We start from the raw sequence: 17,220 nt of genomic DNA, 5'->3' as shown, positions 1-17,220 counted from the left end.
TTTCTCTTTCATTTTCAAATTTCAGTTTATTTTAACACTTAATAACTTAGTGCTATTTGTTTCCCCAAACATATTTATTTCTGTATCACATTTCTTTATGTAAAATGACTTGACACACCAACACACAGCTATTGCAGTACAACTTTATTTAGTGTTCAGTGAAGTGAATGATGCAGTCTTAGTTTGACATTATCATGTGATATATTTCAGCACAGCAGACATTGTCCATAGAAGTTTTGATTGGAAAGAATTACAGAGACCCTGACCTGAAGTAAGAAATGAATTCATATCATTGTTGGCACTGACACTGGTGCACAGACTCAACAAATCATGCTCATTAGAAATGTCATACAGGTGTGATGTGGCTGCATTAAATCTACAGCTCACGAGTAATAACCTCCACCTTCCCGTTAATTTTAAGCTCAGTGTTTTCCCAGTCAAAGACATTTCCTCTTGGTACCCTCTTCCCAGCGTACATGTCTTGGATGGTGCTGTCTGAGAGGACAGAGTCCCACATGTTAATATCAGAGATCTCTCCGATAAAACACTGCTTTTGGTCAAAACTACCCAAGTAACCGTCTGGGTCTTGTCCGATGATGACCTTGCCACCGGAGTGGATAGCGTGACCCTTCTTGTAAATTTTGGTCAAGCTTTTTCTCCCGTTCATGAAGAGGGCAGCTGCACCTGAACTGGAATCCCAGGTGACACACAGGTGTGTTTCCAGAGCCTCGAGCTGGGGCACCTCAAACAAAACACCCTGTCCACTACTAGCGAGGTATAAGGACAGTCTACGACACAGATGAAAAATCATTTGTATGCATCTTTCAGGTCAGAGTTTGAGAGGGTTTGAAGGTTTTTTATGTGAGAATGTGAAGCAATGGAACCAGAAAAATATCCCCATCTATGATGTTGTATTTGAGAGGATGGGACCACAAACCTGCCGTCCAGTTCACGCCACACATTCAGCCCATCATGGTCTTCAGTTCGGTACGCAAACAGGATGACCTCTCGATGCCCCTTGAGCTCTGTGGCCACACGCATGCACAGAGTGAAGGCCCTCAGGTCCAGAGGCTTCAGAGGAACCAGCTCAACATAACTGGTACTTGTCTCAGTCGGAAACACCATGGTCTTTATGACAACGCTCCCTGAGAGACGAGAGATTTGTCGAGTTACAAAGAGCAGGCAGTCAGGTGCAGATGTGCAGAAAAAGACACAAAAGCACAAAGGAGAGATAAACAGTTACCGGCCAACACCAGGGAGGTGGAGATGAGAAGAACGACGGCTGAAAGTCTCATTTTGTCAAACCTGCAAAGAGCGACACAATTTACTGATTCGACTTCTTATATTAACTGCAGTGTCAGGTAAAGGTTATATAAAGATGTACAAGTAGAATGAAGCTGTATACATACTGTGCTGCTGTGGACGCCTCTCTGCAGACAGTCTGAACAGTTTTGTAGAAAATGTCAAAGGAATCAGCCGGACACAATCTCAGCAGCTTTCAGGGAATTTACTGAAGGTAGACAACTCAGCTCCAATTGCAATTCAACAATGCCTAATGACAATTCTGAAACCTGTCCTGTTCCAGGGCGTTTTTATATCTGATAAGTGACGGATGTAAGGCTATCTTACTACATGAGTGTGTGTGTGTGTGTGTATGGGGCTACATCCTGTTGTCACATCTCCGTGCGTGATTTCCAGAGAATTCTCCAATGTGTGTAGCATGCTGGGTGGTTGTGTGCACGTCCTTTTGGCACTCGTGTGGTGTTCTGGCATCCTCTCACGTATTGATGACCTTGTTCTTTGTGTGTGCTCAGGTCAAAGGGCTCAGATGGGTGGAGGATTTGTTTCATTGTTTACCAAGAAGAGCAGCCCGGGAAAACCGTACTCCAGGATGTGTGTGTGCAGGTAAGTCATCTGCTCGAGGGCGTGTTTACTCAAGATTGGCTTACAGAAAACAGACACCAGATTAGAGATGAACAGATCTTTTATCTCATCTGATGTTTCGAGACTCTGATAAAACTGATTACAGAATTCATCTATCGATTATTGTTTCCTTGTTTATTTAGAAATTACTGACAAAAGCCATCAAAAGCTCACATTTTTACTTAAACTTGCCGTTGTTTGATTTTCTGTGTATTGACTGATTAATTCACTAATTATTACAGACTAGAGGCAGGCATGAACTGAGAACTGAGATGTGCAGAATAAAGTGTTGGAACGTGTTTCTTTGACCTTACCTGTGTTGTGAGACTTTTGATCCTGTTCTTTTGCTGTTGTGTTAGTTAGTCAGTTAGTCAGTAACTGTTGTTTTTAATAACTTTATAAAGAAGCTTGTGCATGAATGGTTGTGCAAATATTTCTCAGCTGGTTTTTGGTTTATTTTTCCTCCTCGTTGCTGCACCTGCCCACTGCACCTGTTATGTACATAAGACTGAAACTACGTGTAATAAATTAGCTTTTGAACATGGTTGTTTGGAAACCTGAACGCCATCCAGGAGGGTTTGTTAGTTTCTTAGTTTACAGACCAAAGGGGATGAATTTGCTGCAGATTTCTCCGCTCTTGTTTTCGTGTCTCCTGTGAAAATGTTTCTTGCTTTTTCTGACAAAAAACAACCACGACAAAAAGATTCTCTGAACTGTTTTCATTGGAGCCACTGTAGATTTTATTATTATTCATTCACATGAGACCAGCAGCATTTTGCACAATAAGAGAGGAGCCATGTCACGAAAACAAGACGTTTCTTCAGCAGTAATGTAAAACCAGCTGAGTCAGAATGGTTTTCTATTAAAAGAACAATTTTGTACGATTGTCAGCAGCGTGGTCCTTTACTTTCAGCAGCATTTATTATTATTATTTACCTTTGTATTAATTCCTTTATTTATTTACTTTCTCTTTCATTTTCAAATTTCAGTTTATTTTAACACTTAATAACTTAGTGCTATTTGTTTCCCCAAACATATTTATTTCTGTAACACATTTCTTTATGTAAAATGACTTGACACACCAACACACAGCTATTGCAGTACAACTTTATTTAGTGTTCAGTGAAGTGAATGATGCAGTCTTAGTTTGACATTATCATGTGATATATTTCAGCACAGCAGACATTGTCCATAGAAGTTTTGATTGGAAAGAATTACAGAGACCCTGACCTGAAGTAAGAAATGAATTCATATCATTGTTGGCACTGACACTGGTGCACAGACTCAACAAATCATGCTCATTAGAAATGTCATACAGGTGTGATGTGGCTGCATTAAATCTACAGCTCACGAGTAATAACCTCCACCTCCCCGTTAATTTTAAGCTCAGTGTTTTCCCAGTCAAAGACATTTCCTCTTGGTACCCTCTTCCCAGCGTACATGTCTTGGATGGTGCTGTCTGAGAGGACAGAGTCCCACATGTTAACATCAGAGATCTCTCCGATAAAACACTGCTTTTGGTCAAAACCACCCAAGAAATTGTCTGGGTCTTGTCCGATGATGACCTTGCCACCGGAGCGGATAGCGTGATCCTTCTTGTAAATTTTGGTCAAGCTTTTTCTCCCGTTCATGAAGAGGGCAGCCTGCACCTGAACTGGAATCCCAGGTGACACACAGGTGTGTTTCCAGAGCCTCGAGCTGGGGCACCTCAAACAAAACACTCTCTCCACTACTAGCGAAGGTATAAGGACAGTCTACGACACAGATGAAAAATCATTTGTATGCATCTTTCAGGTCAGAGTTTGAGAGGGTTTGAAGGTTTTTTATGTGAGAATGTGAAGCAATGGAACCAGAAAAATATCCCCATCTATGATGTTGTATTTGAGAGGATGGGACCACAAACCTGCCGTCCAGTTCACGCCACACATTCAGCTCATCGTGGTCTTCAGTTCGGTACGCTAACAGGAATGACCTCTCGCTCCCCCTTGAGCTCTGTGGCCACACGCATGCACAGAGTGAAGGCCCTCAGGTCCAGAGGCTTCAGAGGAACCAGCTCAACATAACTGGTACTTGTCTCAGTCGGAAACACCATGGTCTTTATGACAACGCTCCCTGAGAGACGAGAGATTTGTCGAGTTACAAAGAGCAGGCAGTCAGGTGCAGATGTGCAGAAAAAGACACAAAAGCACAAAGGAGAGATAAACAGTTACCGGCCAACACCAGGGAGGTGGAGATGAGAAGAACGACGGCTGAAAGTCTCATTTTGTCAAACCTGCAAAGAGCGACACAATTTACTGATTCGACTTCTTATATTAACTGCAGTGTCAGGTAAAGGTTATATAAAGATGTACAAGTAGAATGAAGCTGTATACATACTGTGCTGCTGTGGACGCCTCTCTGCAGACAGTCTGAGCAGGGGTTTTTATGGTGTGGGTCCCCAGACTCCACCCTCCTTATTAACACACACTGATGGGAAATGATATTTGTGTACTGTGTAGACAAGATGATATCAATGTTCAGAGTTTAGACAAACTGAGGAGAGCAAAAATTGTTTATTCAGCTCTGAAATTTGGCAAGAATGCAGGTCAGGCTGGTAAGATGCCAAAGTAACTGAGCAAAGTTTAAAGTGATTTTTGTTTCTGGAGCAGTAACTGATGTGGATTGGGTTCAGGGTCCCAAACCACTGGGCCACGATCAGAAATCTTCAGCCAGATTCAGGTGTTCAGAAACTATCAGGAGACGGCAGTGTCCAAGGCAGCAGAGTTTATCTGTTAACGAAGAAATCCGAGAGCAGTTCAAAGTGTATACATGATGCACCAGAAGAGCTCCGAACTACACTGCCTCATGTCCTTCTTTTTATACAGTTTTGGCTGTGACTTTCGCGCCTCTCTGGTCATTTTATTGGTTTGTTAAATATACACCATTAAAACATTGGTTTTTCCAAATGTCCATCATTAGTTTATCACCAATATGCCACTGTCTTCTGGAAAGAATCTGGGCATCTCTCCTGGCCACACTCCAGCTTACAGGGTCATGCCAGGGCAGGCCCTGTCCTCTTTTGGCCTGTTCACTCTGCTCTACACCATTATGTTCTGGCCCGTCCTGCTTATCTTTTATTTTTACACCATTATTTCTTAATTCTTCCTTGTATTGTTTTTTAAAAATGATGTGTTTTTCACACCTTAATATGGATTACACAAAGTATGTAGTGAACACTAACATCTACTCTCACATGGTGGCCTTTAACACACACATATCACATGTTTTCTTTGAATCATACAGTAAATATTGATAATACCATTTCCACACAATATTTCTTGAAGATCATTATCTTATTGCAGTACTCTTTCTTTAGAGGCACTTCACTCTTTGCACATCACATACCTGTTGACAAATTATACACTACATAAACTCAATGATTGCCTCAACCTGCAGTTAACAAACAAACAATTTTGTGTTCCTGGTTCCCATAAAAACCTGTAATAATACATTTTATCACTACTTGTTGTGTTAGATTTTTAAATTAACTTTTAATTAAATATTACAAGTTTTGAATTTCTATATATTCAGAGTGGCCTGTGTGCCTCATTGATCTGAGCTTATACACATGAAATCGAGTTCTAAAGAACATCATTTCTGGATTATTTTGACTATGAGAAATAATCAGATGACACATGGTATTCTGTTAATTACAGAATACTTTGGACTCATCACTTATTTCTTGGTCTGGATTATATTCTGTGTCATCTTCAGCTTCTGACACTTCCTCTTCAAATCCATCCTCACTGTCTCTCTCCTCCTCATCAGTGTGGCAATCATCAAATATGTAATCAAGAGCCTCACTCACGGTATATGCACCTGCCATGGTGCTGACACACAGAAAGTATTCTATCTCTAAGCTACGGGAAAAGTTCAGCGTTATTGAAATAATGTTGCAACTCTCTGTGAGAACTGTCAATAAAGGTGTTGTTCCCGAGGGAGAGAGACTCGACTGGGCAAAGGTTCCCGCAGTGTGTGTGTGTGTGTGTGTGTGTGTGTGTGTGTGTGTGTGTCCATCTGACAAATGAGGATGTACCTGAGTTCAGTTTTTATTCTAATTCTTGTCTCCCCCATTCATTTTTGACCGGAACATTAGTTGAATAAAACTCACAAAATTGTATACAAATCAATACAATTTATTTTGTGTGTTCAAATCCTCTTTGTGGACAAAGTCATGGAATCTTAGGTCAGTCTGAACAAATAAATCACATTTTTCAGAGATAAAACTTTTCAATCAGTCAAATTTGACCAGAGCACAACATGATGGTTAACGAAAACTAAATAGGTCATTGTATCCATCCATTTCTTGCTGCATATCTGGGTCAGTATTAAGTCATTATGAAATAGTGTTATATTCTGCTATAAGCTGCTGGAAAAATATGATATAATAATTAAAATAAAATGATTTATTAATATTATTTTAAAATTATTTGTATATTTATAATAAAAAATCTAGGCCATATTGTCCTCACTGGTTTTTCATTATTCTTTCAGACTTTGTCGCTTTAATAATTGTGTAAAACTGTATTCTATGTGTCATTAGAAAAGTCTTTAAAAGTCTTAAATCTAATATGAGGATCTCTGTAGAAACCTGGATAAACATTTTCTAAGAGACAAGTTTGGAGAAGCTGATGAGTAATTTAAAAACTCACTAACATTACTCAAAAACAAGAAAGTACACAGCAAATAACAAACAAGGAGTAGTTTCTATTCATTAGAAATGTCTTGAATCACCTGGGTAGTTATAAATATACTGCAATGGTTGATTATGTTTGTTCCAGGTTTAATATTAATGTAGTTTAGTTAATGCTTATTAAAATAGTTTAGCTAATAATAATAGCTCTAATGTAGCTGAGTCAACGAATTTTTTTAACACTTAAAAGACAAAAAATCCAAACAGCCGTGTGAGTATTGGCGCCTCCTGCTGGCCACGAGTGTAACTGCTGTTAACTACTGAACCTGGCGGGCGTTAGGACCCAGAGGAGCCGCGGCGGGGAGACGGGCAGTCATCATGGCGGACCAAAACAAGACAGACGCCGGAGGGAGGTTCTACAGTGAAATATTAAGGTGCGTTATCGTCTAAATCATCAAATAACTAATAATTTAAAGACAGAAAACAATAACTCTTCTGTCGTTCTCGCTCTTTTTACTCCGCTCTCTGTCTGACTCGTTGTCTCTGTGCACATGGTGGGACAGGTTCATCTGACTGGTCTCTAAGTTATGGAGTAGTGTTACATACATGTACATGGAAAACACCACCGACGTTGTTGTGAAAAACACATTTAGCAGCTGAATGGCAGCAGCTTTGTTGCTCTCCAGAGGTGTAATGGCGGATGTTAACTTACTGAGCCAGTTTCTGAATCACTGGGACTCTGTGCTTGTTTCTCTCTGTCGCCCTCTGCTGTGTGTTTTGGGGAACGAGAAGAGAAAAACCTGCAAAAATGAAGAATTAACTGGAGTAAAACTGGGATTTGGAAGTGTACGGGTTGTGTCGCCGCATCACACGGTGTATTTTTTGCCCGTGAGCAAGGCATCATGCAGTTGACTGTTTGTTTGAGAGTCTGGGCGATGTCCTGTGACAGTGAGTCATAAAACCACTGGAAATACACTGTAAGCCATCACAATGCAGCTGTACTTCATCAGTAACATGACACTCACTCAGTGGAACATGCAACACAAACAGTGGTTTTTGGTGGTAAACTTCAACACCCAGAATGCACTGGACACTCACAAGCCACTTCTCCTGGATAAGTACAGTGTGTTTGATAGCTTGGTAGGTATAGTTTCATTCAAGGTACCAACTTCAGATTTTGTGCATTTCCTAATTAAAACCTGGTCTTTACAGTGGTGTGGTTGTTTCTAGAGTAGACTTTGTCATACATGGACAATATGCACCTGAAATACATTTGGAAGAATAACTTTTTTCATTTTGAATGTCTCATAAATCAGAATGATGTCTTTCTGACAAGTATTATAACATGAGTATTATGAAAATTTACAAAGTTTGACGTGGTTCAGTGTGAAGATAGAGCTTAAAGACGTCTAATAGTGTAGAACAATCCCTGAAAATTGTATATTTATGTTTATCTATTGATTAAAGCATCAGTTATCAGGTGTGAGGAGCTGAGCGTTATCGTCTTCCTTTGAATTCCAGTCCGTCGGAGCTGTTTGCAGCCCGGTCCAGGAGTCACAAAATCCCCGTCAGAGGACAGAAGGACTTCTTCCCCAGCGACTCAGACGAGCAGAGACGGCGGCTTGAGCAGAGTCTGGACGAGCACTGGAGCCTCATATCAGAGGAGAGAGTGGAGAGGCTGTGAGTAGCATCCATTCATCCCTCCATCCTTCTCTTCTTTCTGGCCAGGCCTTCAGCCTCTTCTGATTCTTGGCGCGCTCGAGCCTGATGTCTCCTTTGTTGCTGCTGTAACAGTAGGCTTCATCTGAATGTGCAGGTTGTGTTGGACTGACGTGTTATAACAGGATGTTGTCTGTTTCATTTCACTGCAGAGGAAACCTGGTGAAGGCCACATGGATTCCAAGTGACCAGATTGTGGAGCTTCAGTCTCCAGCTGTGAGTACTGTAGTGAGACAACACACACCCAGTGACAGGCACTGTCTCCCATCACTTTGTGTTCTCAGTGTTGTGTGTGTTTTCCACAGGGAAAGTTCTGGCAGACGATGGGCTTCTCTGCTGATGGGAAACAGTATCTGCTCCCTGAAGAGGCTCTCTACCTGATGCAGTGTGTGAGTGGCAGATGAAACCTGTTGGTCAGGGTGTGGTGGTTCATACTGACATGAGTCATCAGTGATATTTAAATGTGTGATGTGTGAACAGGGAAACGTGCAGGTGTTTTACAAGGACTTGCCGCTGTCCATTCAGGACGGTTATGAGAGATTTCTGTCGTCAGACACAGTGAGCCTCCAGCAGTATCAGGTATAGTCCAACACATTCAGAAAGAGGAGCGCCACACTCCACTGGTCTGACAACTCTTTCTTCTCACACAGGTGTTTGGGCATTTGAAGAGACTGGGCTATGTGGTGCACAGGTTTGATCCCAGGTAACAGAACTAGAGCCAAACACACCACTTTGAACCAGTCCTGTCCATCCATCCATTCCCTGTACCCCTGTGTTTTAGACATGCACTCTGTCACATAGTTTGGAGAAATGAATCCACCTGGATCTTTAGAGACTCAGTATTTGGGATGCTGCTGCTGTGGAGGTCCAGGTTTTGAAAACCAGCTGAATGTTGGTGTTGTGTTTTTGTCCCTCTCACAGTTTGGAGCCGTCGTCCTACGCGAGGCAGCTGAACCTGCCTCAGTCACGTGACAGAGCAGGGAGACAACTGAAGAGGAAACGCAGCACCAGCCCCACCCCAACATCCAGGTAAACAGACGCCCTGAAACAAACCACTCCCTGTGTACTGCATGGTTCACTGCTGCTTATTTAGTTTGGCGTCTAAATTCTGACTGAATTCAGGGAGTGATCAGAGGCCAGATTTAGTTCGGCATTTTTCAAATTAGCAAAACACCTTTTCCCTCTGTTTTCTGTGGTTTGATTTCAGTCACAGTAGAAAGATAAATAATTATCCGTTGAACGTGCTCAGGATAAGTGACTGCTGTGAAGCTTTCAGTTATTAGTCAGTGTGTAACACATGAATCTTCCCATAAAGCGAAGGGCCACTCACTTTTCGTTCTCGCTGTAGTCGTACTGAAGAATGCTCTGCTGGGAGAATGGAGGAGGATAACAGCAGCCATGAAGGCAAGGAGGACAACAAACTTCCTGAGTCACACTTGACAACCTCTCCAGAGACTCCAGAGGTCCAGACTCCCAGCACAGGTGCAGCAGATGAAGGCAGGGGCAGGACCTGGTGGACGACAGACGTTCTCGGGGACTCGGGTAAAGGTTCAGTTCACAGCCCCACCTCTGGTTCCTCCCGCTGGGACTTCAGCTCCATCCCTTTCCCTGACCTGGGCTCCAGGGAGCAGCTGTCCAGCTGCCTGGCTTCTCCGGACCCCTCTCTGCTGCCGGGAGCTTTGGCCTGTGGGAGTCTGTGACGTCGCCCCCTGGAGGGAGAGAATAAACCTGCGGAAGTTGAAGATGTCAGCAAAGGAGCAGAGGGAAGAAGACAAGCGAAGGCGACGGCGGGACGTCAACAAAGACAAAGAGGTTTGTAGCAGCTGATAATAAAACAAACTCAATCTAAAAAAGAGGCTCATCACAGAGGATAACAGTCTGAGGTCCTTAAAGGTTCAGCGGTGCAGAAACTGGGCAGAGTATCAGGAGCTGCTGAGGAGGAGGCAGGGGAGACGTGAAGGTCGACCAGCACACCTGTGGAACAGAGAGGTCACTCCTTTACATGACCCCACACAACCGGTCCCCACAGGTGAGGTCACATGGAGTCTGTACAGTCAATTCAAACTTCATGTGCTTCCTGGATTTTCACCTGCATCAGTTCATCTAATCTGTTTTTTTAATTCCAGATCAACTGCTGGATAAAATCAGTGTGATCAAATCTACAGACCTGCTCGAGGGGGCGTCCAGGTATCACCTGTTTCTGTTTCCTGTTTCCTGCCTGGATTTTCTGATTGACACATGTATTACTCTGGTTTTATCCAGTTTTAATATCACACATTCAGAATATACATCTCATTTTCAGTAGCCACGTGAACAACAAAGACATAAGAGGCAGAAAACAAACTAAATAAAACCAAACTGAATAAATAAATAAAAGATGAATAGATAATAAATGCTGTAAATAAAACTCTGGCCTGACTCAGTGTCCTGATCTGTCCTGTTCCCACCCTGACCCTGTAGGTTTCTCTGAGCTGCTGTAGGGCTGGGAGATGTTTTCAGTCAGACTTGTCAAATAATTTATTCTTTCAAATTTCATTCTGAGGCTTGAAATGTTTTATTTGTTTTTTTAGCACATGACCGTGTAGTCTGGATTGTCATTGTGTTCAATGGTAATAAAGTGAGTCACCTGTGTTTGAACTACACATGAACTGCTGCCAGTCTATCATCTGTAATTTACAAACCCACAAAGAAACAAAGCTGCTGCAAAGCTGCGGCTCTGCTGTCTGTCGCTGCGTTGTTGTATTGTGCTGTGACAGAGAGAGCATCGTTCACATATTGACAACCTTGTTCTTTGTGTGTGCTCAGTTTAAAAGGCTCAGATGAGTGGAGGATTTGTTTCAATGTTTACCAACCTGATGCAGTGGCTGACTTCAAGAAGAGCAGCCCGGGGAAACCGTACTCCAGGATGTGTGTGTGCAGGTGAGCCATCTGCCCGACGGCGTGTTTACTCAAGATTGGCTTACAGAAAACAGACTGAGATTAGAGAATAGATAGAATAGATCTTTTATCTCATCTGTCATTTTGAGACTCTGATAAAACTGCAGTTACAGAAGGAATCTATTGATTATTGTTTCATTGATTATTTAGTCTGTAAAATGTCAGAAATCACTGACCTCAATAACCAACATTTCTGTTCATCAGTAATTGATTAATTCACTAATTACAGACTAAAGACAAGCAGAATCAAGACAGTGTAGAACAAAGTCTATGGGTTTCTGTAGCATGCTAACATGTGCCGTGTGATTCCTTCCCTGGTGTGTCTCAGTTTTGACGGTCCTGTTCCCGACCTGCGAGCGATCAAGCTGCTGGCCTCCCAGAGCGGAGACGTCCCAGTGGTCTTTGCTGTGGTGGACCACGGAGACATCTCCTTCTACACTTTCAAAGACTTCCAGCTGCCAAAGGACGTGTACCCCTGAGACCACGCTGCTCTCTAACCATCGCTGTCAAACATTCACCTTCACACACCCAGGCCTTTGAATAAATCTGCGTCTGTGGGACTGACTGGATGTGTACAAAAGTCTTCTGTGTGTCTGATTTATAATGTGGGGTGTTTTTAGTGCCAAAGGTTTGGTCTGTGGGACGGGTGTTTCAGTCCTGTGTTTTTGATGAATTGTACAGTGACAAAAAGTGACCAATCATTTCTTTTTTAAAAGTGTTTTTAGAAGTTAGAAGGTTTTTTCTTTATGTGCAGGAGCAACAGAGTCAGTAGTGCTGAGTCGTTATTATGAGAGAGGTTGTCATGAGACAGGAATGAGCCTCCATACATTAGAGTGACTTATTAAGATGAACAGATTTATTATTACTGTTTATTTTGTGCAACAACAAAAGATGGAAATAGTCTACACAGGCTAAACCTTTATGCTAGTTTAAAAAATTCTAGCAAACTTGAATTGACAGAATTTCAGATTCTTAAATTCAGATCTGAATTTAATCTTAAATAAGGAAAAACATCTAGGAGAGAATCCTGGGATGTTCTGAAAACCACTCCAGCTTGTTACTGGTTAAATATGAGAGTATTTCACTTTAACAAAGTTAGATATATTTTCTTAAAATGAAATCAGTTTTCTAATGCAGAATACACTCAACAAGATTATTTTTCTTTTTAGACAAAAAATACGATTCATTTCCCTGAAACAAGTCGTTTCTTACCTTCTTGAAGTTCTGCTCTTGTAGCAGCAGATTAAGTTTGAACAGCTGTCCCATCTGTAACTACAGCTGAGCATTTTTTATCAACTGCATTCACAACAAAGAAGTGTTTGTTAATTTGTAGACACAGGAGAGTTTTGCTCTTTAAATCCTTTCACATGCATGAACAGTTACTGTTCACTTCTTTTATGTCCATTTTTAATCTTATATTAAAACCTGGAATCATCTCTAGTCACATGTCTGTTTTCTTTCTTGACCACAGGTGTTAGAAACACAGGAAAACCCTTCCACTCCCACTGTACACTGAGCTCCCGTCATGTTGACTTTTTGCTTCAGCTGCAGGTCGACAATAGAAGTGTGCGGGTGATTTGTGTTATGTCCCATACCAACAGACCACAGGAACAAACAGATGCTTTCTCCCACTTTGACAGTGCACTTAATTAGATCTATTGATGTGTCATCCACCTTTAACTTGTATTGTTCTGCTGCTGATGTAAGTCTTTCGCAGTTTAAAAAGGATTTGAACAGATGGAGCTGAAGTCAAACAGCCATGTCAGCTCTGAGGACTCTGGCTTTTCTTGCTTTTCTTGGTGAGTTCATAAATGAAACGTAAAACACAGCACAGAGATGTGAGAATAAAGATGTTTTCTGATGATGATTTCTTCTTCTCCTTCCCAGCAGGTGTTTCCAGCAGTCAGACTTTAGACTGCTCATACTTAGGTCTTCTGAGTCACTTGAACCTCATGACGACAAATGAGGTTTTATCAATTATGCGACCTGTGAAAAACTGGACCAGCTCAACCCTCGTTGAGCTGGACATGCTGATGTACGGCATTTTAGGAGTGGTAAGTGTCTTTATTGACCTTCTTCAGTGTGTCTTCTTTTAACCTGTCAGCAGTTTTCTACACTTTGTTTTCATTTAGTTCTACTTAGGCTGCAGCCTGTAGTTACTTTAAGATTCAAACTTTACATATGAGCTGATAAAATACATCAATGTTTCTTCACTGATTATCAGAGATGCTAAATCTTTTTAACTGATCCACAGCTCAGCTTTAAGGCAAAACTACCTGCATGGATGTTAGATTTAAGTGGGAGAATGTGTGTTTTCTTCCTGAGTGGAAAGAATCGATCTTTTATTTTTGTTGTAAATGCCTGTGATACTGATTGTCTACAGGATGAGAAGACTCAAACTGTCACCAGTCACATCTGGCTCCAAATGGTAAGAGTCTGGACTGACACATTCACTGGCTCTTTGAACGTCACACACTCACCAACCTGTGTCATAATAATGTCTGAACACACTTTTCTCTTTTCCCAGCGTTGGAAAAATGAATTCCTGACTTGGAATCCATCAGACTTCTGTGAGATTTACATGCTGACCGTTCCGAGATCGAAGCTCTGGATTCCAGACGTAAACATCCGGGAGGAGTATGTACAAGTACAAAGCCTGTTTTAAAGCATCCAAAAAACGGAGCCACCATCAATTAAACAATCCTGCTGCTGGTTTTAGATTCAGTTCACTGTGTGGTCGGTTGTCACACTAGTTAAGTCACAATCTACTGGATTTGAAAGGAAAAGGTTTCCTGGTGACTTTGGGTCTGATCCTTTTAGTTTAACCAGAGACATCACTGTAGATCACTACCAGACTCCATAGAGAAAAACAGGGATTTAACCAGGAGCTGCTGGAATACCACTGCCTCCATCTGTTAGTGTGTTTGTGTTACTGTGTGGTACTTTTACTTCAGTAAAGTATCTGATTACTTCTTCCACCACTGAAAGTCACACAGTAACAAACTAAGAGACAGCAGTACTCCAGCAGCTGCCTTTTACAGAGATTATTAGGAAAAAACAGGCCTGAAGAATAAGTTGAAAACTTCCACTCATAAAATAAATGTTGGAAAAAAACTTTTTTGCAGTAAATTTCGATTAGAATCCTCATGGTATAATGTCACCTTTTTACTCTTTCTGATCCTCTTTTCCCATCAGTGCCTCTGATACTGGGAGTGTTCAGCAGAGTCCACTCGTCAGTTTGTATCCCAGCGGTTTTGTGTACGCAAACGGACGTAAGCGGCTGACCTTCACCTGTCAGCTGAGGCTCTTCAAGTTCCCCTTTGATACACAGAACTGTAACATCACATTCTCATCTGCAAACTACGACGGTAAATCATTTTTCACGTCCAGAATTTGCCATGGAGCATATTTAAGGTGATTATTAGTCATTTCATTTTTTAAAATTATCTCCACAGTTTTTAATATAATACTAGGAACAGTCCAGAGTGACACAACCCTCTCTTCACTCTCTGAGCGGGTCATGATTACACAGGGGGAATGGCAACTTATAAAGCTGGAAACTATTAATCAAACTTCCACCAAGTACAACCAACCTCAGAGCGAGCTTATATACAGGGTAAGAAAACTTTTCAGTTCTTTCTCCATTCTCCACTTGTGTTTGTTTGTATTTAATTTGACTGTTTGTTTTTTCCCCCAGGTCACAATCACGAGGAAGCCGATGTTGTATGTGGTAAATTTAATTGTGCCCCTGCTCTATTTCCTGATCCTGGATCTGGCCTCTTTTTTCATCAGTGAGGCCAGAGGTGAAAAGCTGGGCTTCAAAGTGACTGTGCTGCTGTCCATCTCTGTCTTACTGCTGATTCTTCAGGACATGTTGCCCTCCACAGAGGACACCCTGCCAATGATCGGTGAGCTGCCACGCCGGCCTCAGTCCAGAGATTTAAAGGATAACTCTGTGATTTTTGTCCCGTGTTTTTGGGTGTAAATGATTATAAGGACAAAAATCTTTCATCACACACAGGTGCTGCAATGTAATCCAATTCGCAAAAACAAACACTTAAGTGGATTTACTTTGTCGTGGAAAATTGCCCATTCGATTACATTACAGCAGCTGTTCTTGGTACACTTCACTGAACTGAAGGATTTTTGTCTCTATCAACCATTTAGAACCAAAAACACAGGAGAATAGGTTCAAAAATCCCAGAGTGACAGTGTTCAGTATCACATTATCAGTGTCAACAATATCACACTGAGCAGTGCAATGTTTATTCCAGCCAACTACTGTGTTGGGGTTTTCGCCCTGGTGGGTATCAGCGTCCTGGAGGCCATGCTGATTTGCTTTCTAATGGACTTAGATGATTATTTGAATAAGAAGGTTGAAAAGTCTGTTAATACCCAGGTGGAAATCCAGCTGGAAACCAGCTGTCACAAAGGTAGGTTCTCTGCCTGCGAGAGATACTCTCTGTTTTCTGTTTGTAACTCTGAGGGGGTGATACTGTTCATAAATCTGTATCCATTTCTCACACAGAGCCTGCTGGAGCTGAGGGAAGAGGCCAGGTGAGTCCAGTGAAGAGTCACCTCCCTGCGGACTGTCCCAGAGACCACGACCTGCTGAGACTAATCCTGGAGGAGGTGAAGGCAGCTCGACAGGAAGCCGGAAGAAAAGACGAAAAGAAGAAGAAGCCCGGACGCTATGAAAGACTGGCTCTCATCATAGACCCCGTGTTCTTCGCCCTCTACCTTTTAACCATCATAGTTTTCCTGGTGTTCATTTATCATGGGTGGGTCTGAGCCTATTTTGAAAGTGATAATAATTAGATGATGTGTGTATAAGCAGCCAGGGCGTGCTCTGAAATCTGACGGTGACGAGTTTTTAAATATTACCTTGGTTTTGTGTGACCTGCAGTATGTGTAGGTTTTTAGGCTCAAATTAAAGTTGATTTCTGTTCATATTGACTGTTTCAGTTTTATCTTAAAGAAACAGGATAAAAGAGAGGGAGAAATGTGAAAAAGGAATGAACAGGTGTACCACAAGATTTATAATAAAAAGAGTCATATCAAATGACCTTTACTCAAAGACTGTGATCTTACATATTCTAAAGAGGAAGTAGGAGTTTCTTCTCCTCATAAAGTACATTTTACTGACTTATGATTTGTCTTTTGTTGATGGGCCACGTCTGTACCTGTATTTCCACAGAGATGCATGAAGCAGCTGTTTTTAGATCAAACTACACCACCCAGTGGTGGAAGGAAATCTGTTACTTAATGCCTCATTTCAGAGTAACATACTGGATTTTAATTAGTGCATTAATGTGCACATCACTTTGATGTTTCCGCTGGGTAAAACAGGGCTAATTTCATTTAATTTATATACTCTCTCCCTGTGGATAGAAAATATTATCCCACATTTATATCACATAATATACTCATTCTGTATTATTATGTTACTGCTTATCAGCAGATATAAACCTTCCTTCAACAATGATTTGAGAGCTCTGTTTGTTCATTTGTGTTGTTGCTGTTAAAAATCATAAGTTATGTCTGTGACATTATCAGCCTGATGTGTCTGAGCACACCTGTCTTTTTCTAAAGTAATCAAACAAATGTAGTGGAGGAAGAATCTAATATTCTGCTGTGAACTGTAGTGATTCAGCTGAAGTGTGGAAATACTCGAGTAAATTAGCTGAGTACTTGAATAAATGCACTGGACTGATACTGACAGCATCAAAATATCAGTGTGTGATGCTGCTGTGGATGCAAACAGACAGGTGTGCATGTCATATGACATGCATACGTGTCATATGACAGGGCGCACTGGCGAAGGGTTTAGTCGTTTTGATCACTTCAGCAGCACAGAGGGGCGGGTTGAAACAAACCGGAACAAAATCATGTCATGTTCAGTACAGTGAAAATCACGGTTACCCATACCATGGTATGTTGTTATCACAGCTGGGACACCTGTATATGGG

General features: G+C 41.6%; 3 protein-coding genes and 1 pseudogene across 6 annotated transcripts; 2 read left to right on the top strand and 2 right to left on the bottom strand.

The window, feature by feature from the left end:
• Window positions 1-129: 129 nt before the first annotated feature.
• LOC108888590 (pentraxin fusion protein) lies at window positions 130-15,084 on the bottom strand. 2 transcript variants are annotated; one of them, XM_051074173.1, is made up of 4 exons: window positions 15,080-15,084; window positions 1,244-1,305; window positions 938-1,145; window positions 130-788 (listed from the first exon to the last, which is right to left on the bottom strand). In XM_051074173.1, the coding sequence occupies exons 2-4, from the start codon at window positions 1,293-1,295 to the stop codon at window positions 377-379; spliced, it is 672 nt and encodes a 223-aa protein (XP_050930130.1). In that variant the 5' UTR covers window positions 1,296-1,305; window positions 15,080-15,084; the 3' UTR covers window positions 130-376. The 2 variants fall into 2 exon arrangements, with proteins under 2 accessions (XP_050930130.1, XP_018540169.1); XM_018684653.2 differs by lacking the exon at window positions 15,080-15,084 and adding an exon at window positions 1,410-1,504.
• LOC108888591 (pentraxin fusion protein-like) lies at window positions 3,017-4,402 on the bottom strand (annotated as a pseudogene).
• Window positions 6,912-11,815, top strand: tsen54 (TSEN54 tRNA splicing endonuclease subunit). Its single transcript, XM_018684648.2, is given in 13 exon segments — window positions 6,912-7,029; window positions 8,117-8,275; window positions 8,467-8,530; window positions 8,620-8,703; window positions 8,795-8,893; window positions 8,965-9,017; window positions 9,236-9,343; window positions 9,663-9,999; window positions 10,001-10,126; window positions 10,208-10,343; window positions 10,441-10,501; window positions 11,120-11,233; window positions 11,580-11,815. Coding segments are annotated over 13 exon segments (1,548 nt in total). The 5' UTR covers window positions 6,912-6,973; the 3' UTR covers window positions 11,731-11,815.
• Window positions 12,835-17,119, top strand: LOC108888588 (5-hydroxytryptamine receptor 3A-like). Of its 3 annotated transcripts, none has more exons than XM_051074167.1 (9): window positions 12,835-13,050; window positions 13,142-13,305; window positions 13,635-13,679; window positions 13,779-13,888; window positions 14,447-14,619; window positions 14,707-14,867; window positions 14,949-15,159; window positions 15,526-15,684; window positions 15,780-17,112. In XM_051074167.1, exons 1-9 carry the CDS (start codon window positions 13,011-13,013, stop codon window positions 16,040-16,042), a joined length of 1,326 nt encoding a protein of 441 aa, XP_050930124.1. In that variant the 5' UTR covers window positions 12,835-13,010; the 3' UTR covers window positions 16,043-17,112. The 3 variants fall into 3 exon arrangements, with proteins under 3 accessions (XP_050930124.1, XP_018540167.1, XP_050930125.1); XM_018684651.2 differs by having other exon boundaries at window positions 13,139-13,305; XM_051074168.1 differs by lacking the exon at window positions 15,526-15,684 and having other exon boundaries at window positions 13,139-13,305; window positions 15,780-17,119.
• Window positions 17,120-17,220: the final 101 nt, after the last annotated feature.

Source organism: Lates calcarifer, linkage group LG11, assembly GCF_001640805.2.
Source record: "Lates calcarifer isolate ASB-BC8 linkage group LG11, TLL_Latcal_v3, whole genome shotgun sequence".
Classification (NCBI taxonomy): domain Eukaryota; kingdom Metazoa; phylum Chordata; class Actinopteri; family Centropomidae; genus Lates; species Lates calcarifer.
Note: the sequence above shows the minus strand (reverse complement) of the source record. Positions and strands in the feature narration are given on the sequence as shown.

Excerpts from the sequence above, each read along its gene's own strand:
- LOC108888588 (XM_018684651.2), top strand. The coding sequence starts at position 13,011 with ATGTCAGCTCTGAGGACTCTGGCTTTTCTTGCTTTTCTTG. Across the intron at positions 13,306-13,634 it reads TGTACGGCATTTTAGGAGTG|GATGAGAAGACTCAAACTGT; the intron begins GTAAGTGTCTTT and ends GATTGTCTACAG. Across the intron at positions 14,620-14,706 it reads CTCATCTGCAAACTACGACG|TTTTTAATATAATACTAGGA; the intron begins GTAAATCATTTT and ends TTATCTCCACAG.
- LOC108888590 (XM_051074173.1), bottom strand. The coding sequence starts at position 1,295 with ATGAGACTTTCAGCCGTCGTTCTTCTCATCTCCACCTCCCTGGTGTTG. Across the intron at positions 1,146-1,243 it reads CACCTCCCTGGTGTTGGCCG|GGAGCGTTGTCATAAAGACC; the intron begins GTAACTGTTTAT and ends CTCGTCTCTCAG. Across the intron at positions 789-937 it reads TGGCGTGAACTGGACGGCAG|ACTGTCCTTATACCTCGCTA; the intron begins GTTTGTGGTCCC and ends TCTGTGTCGTAG.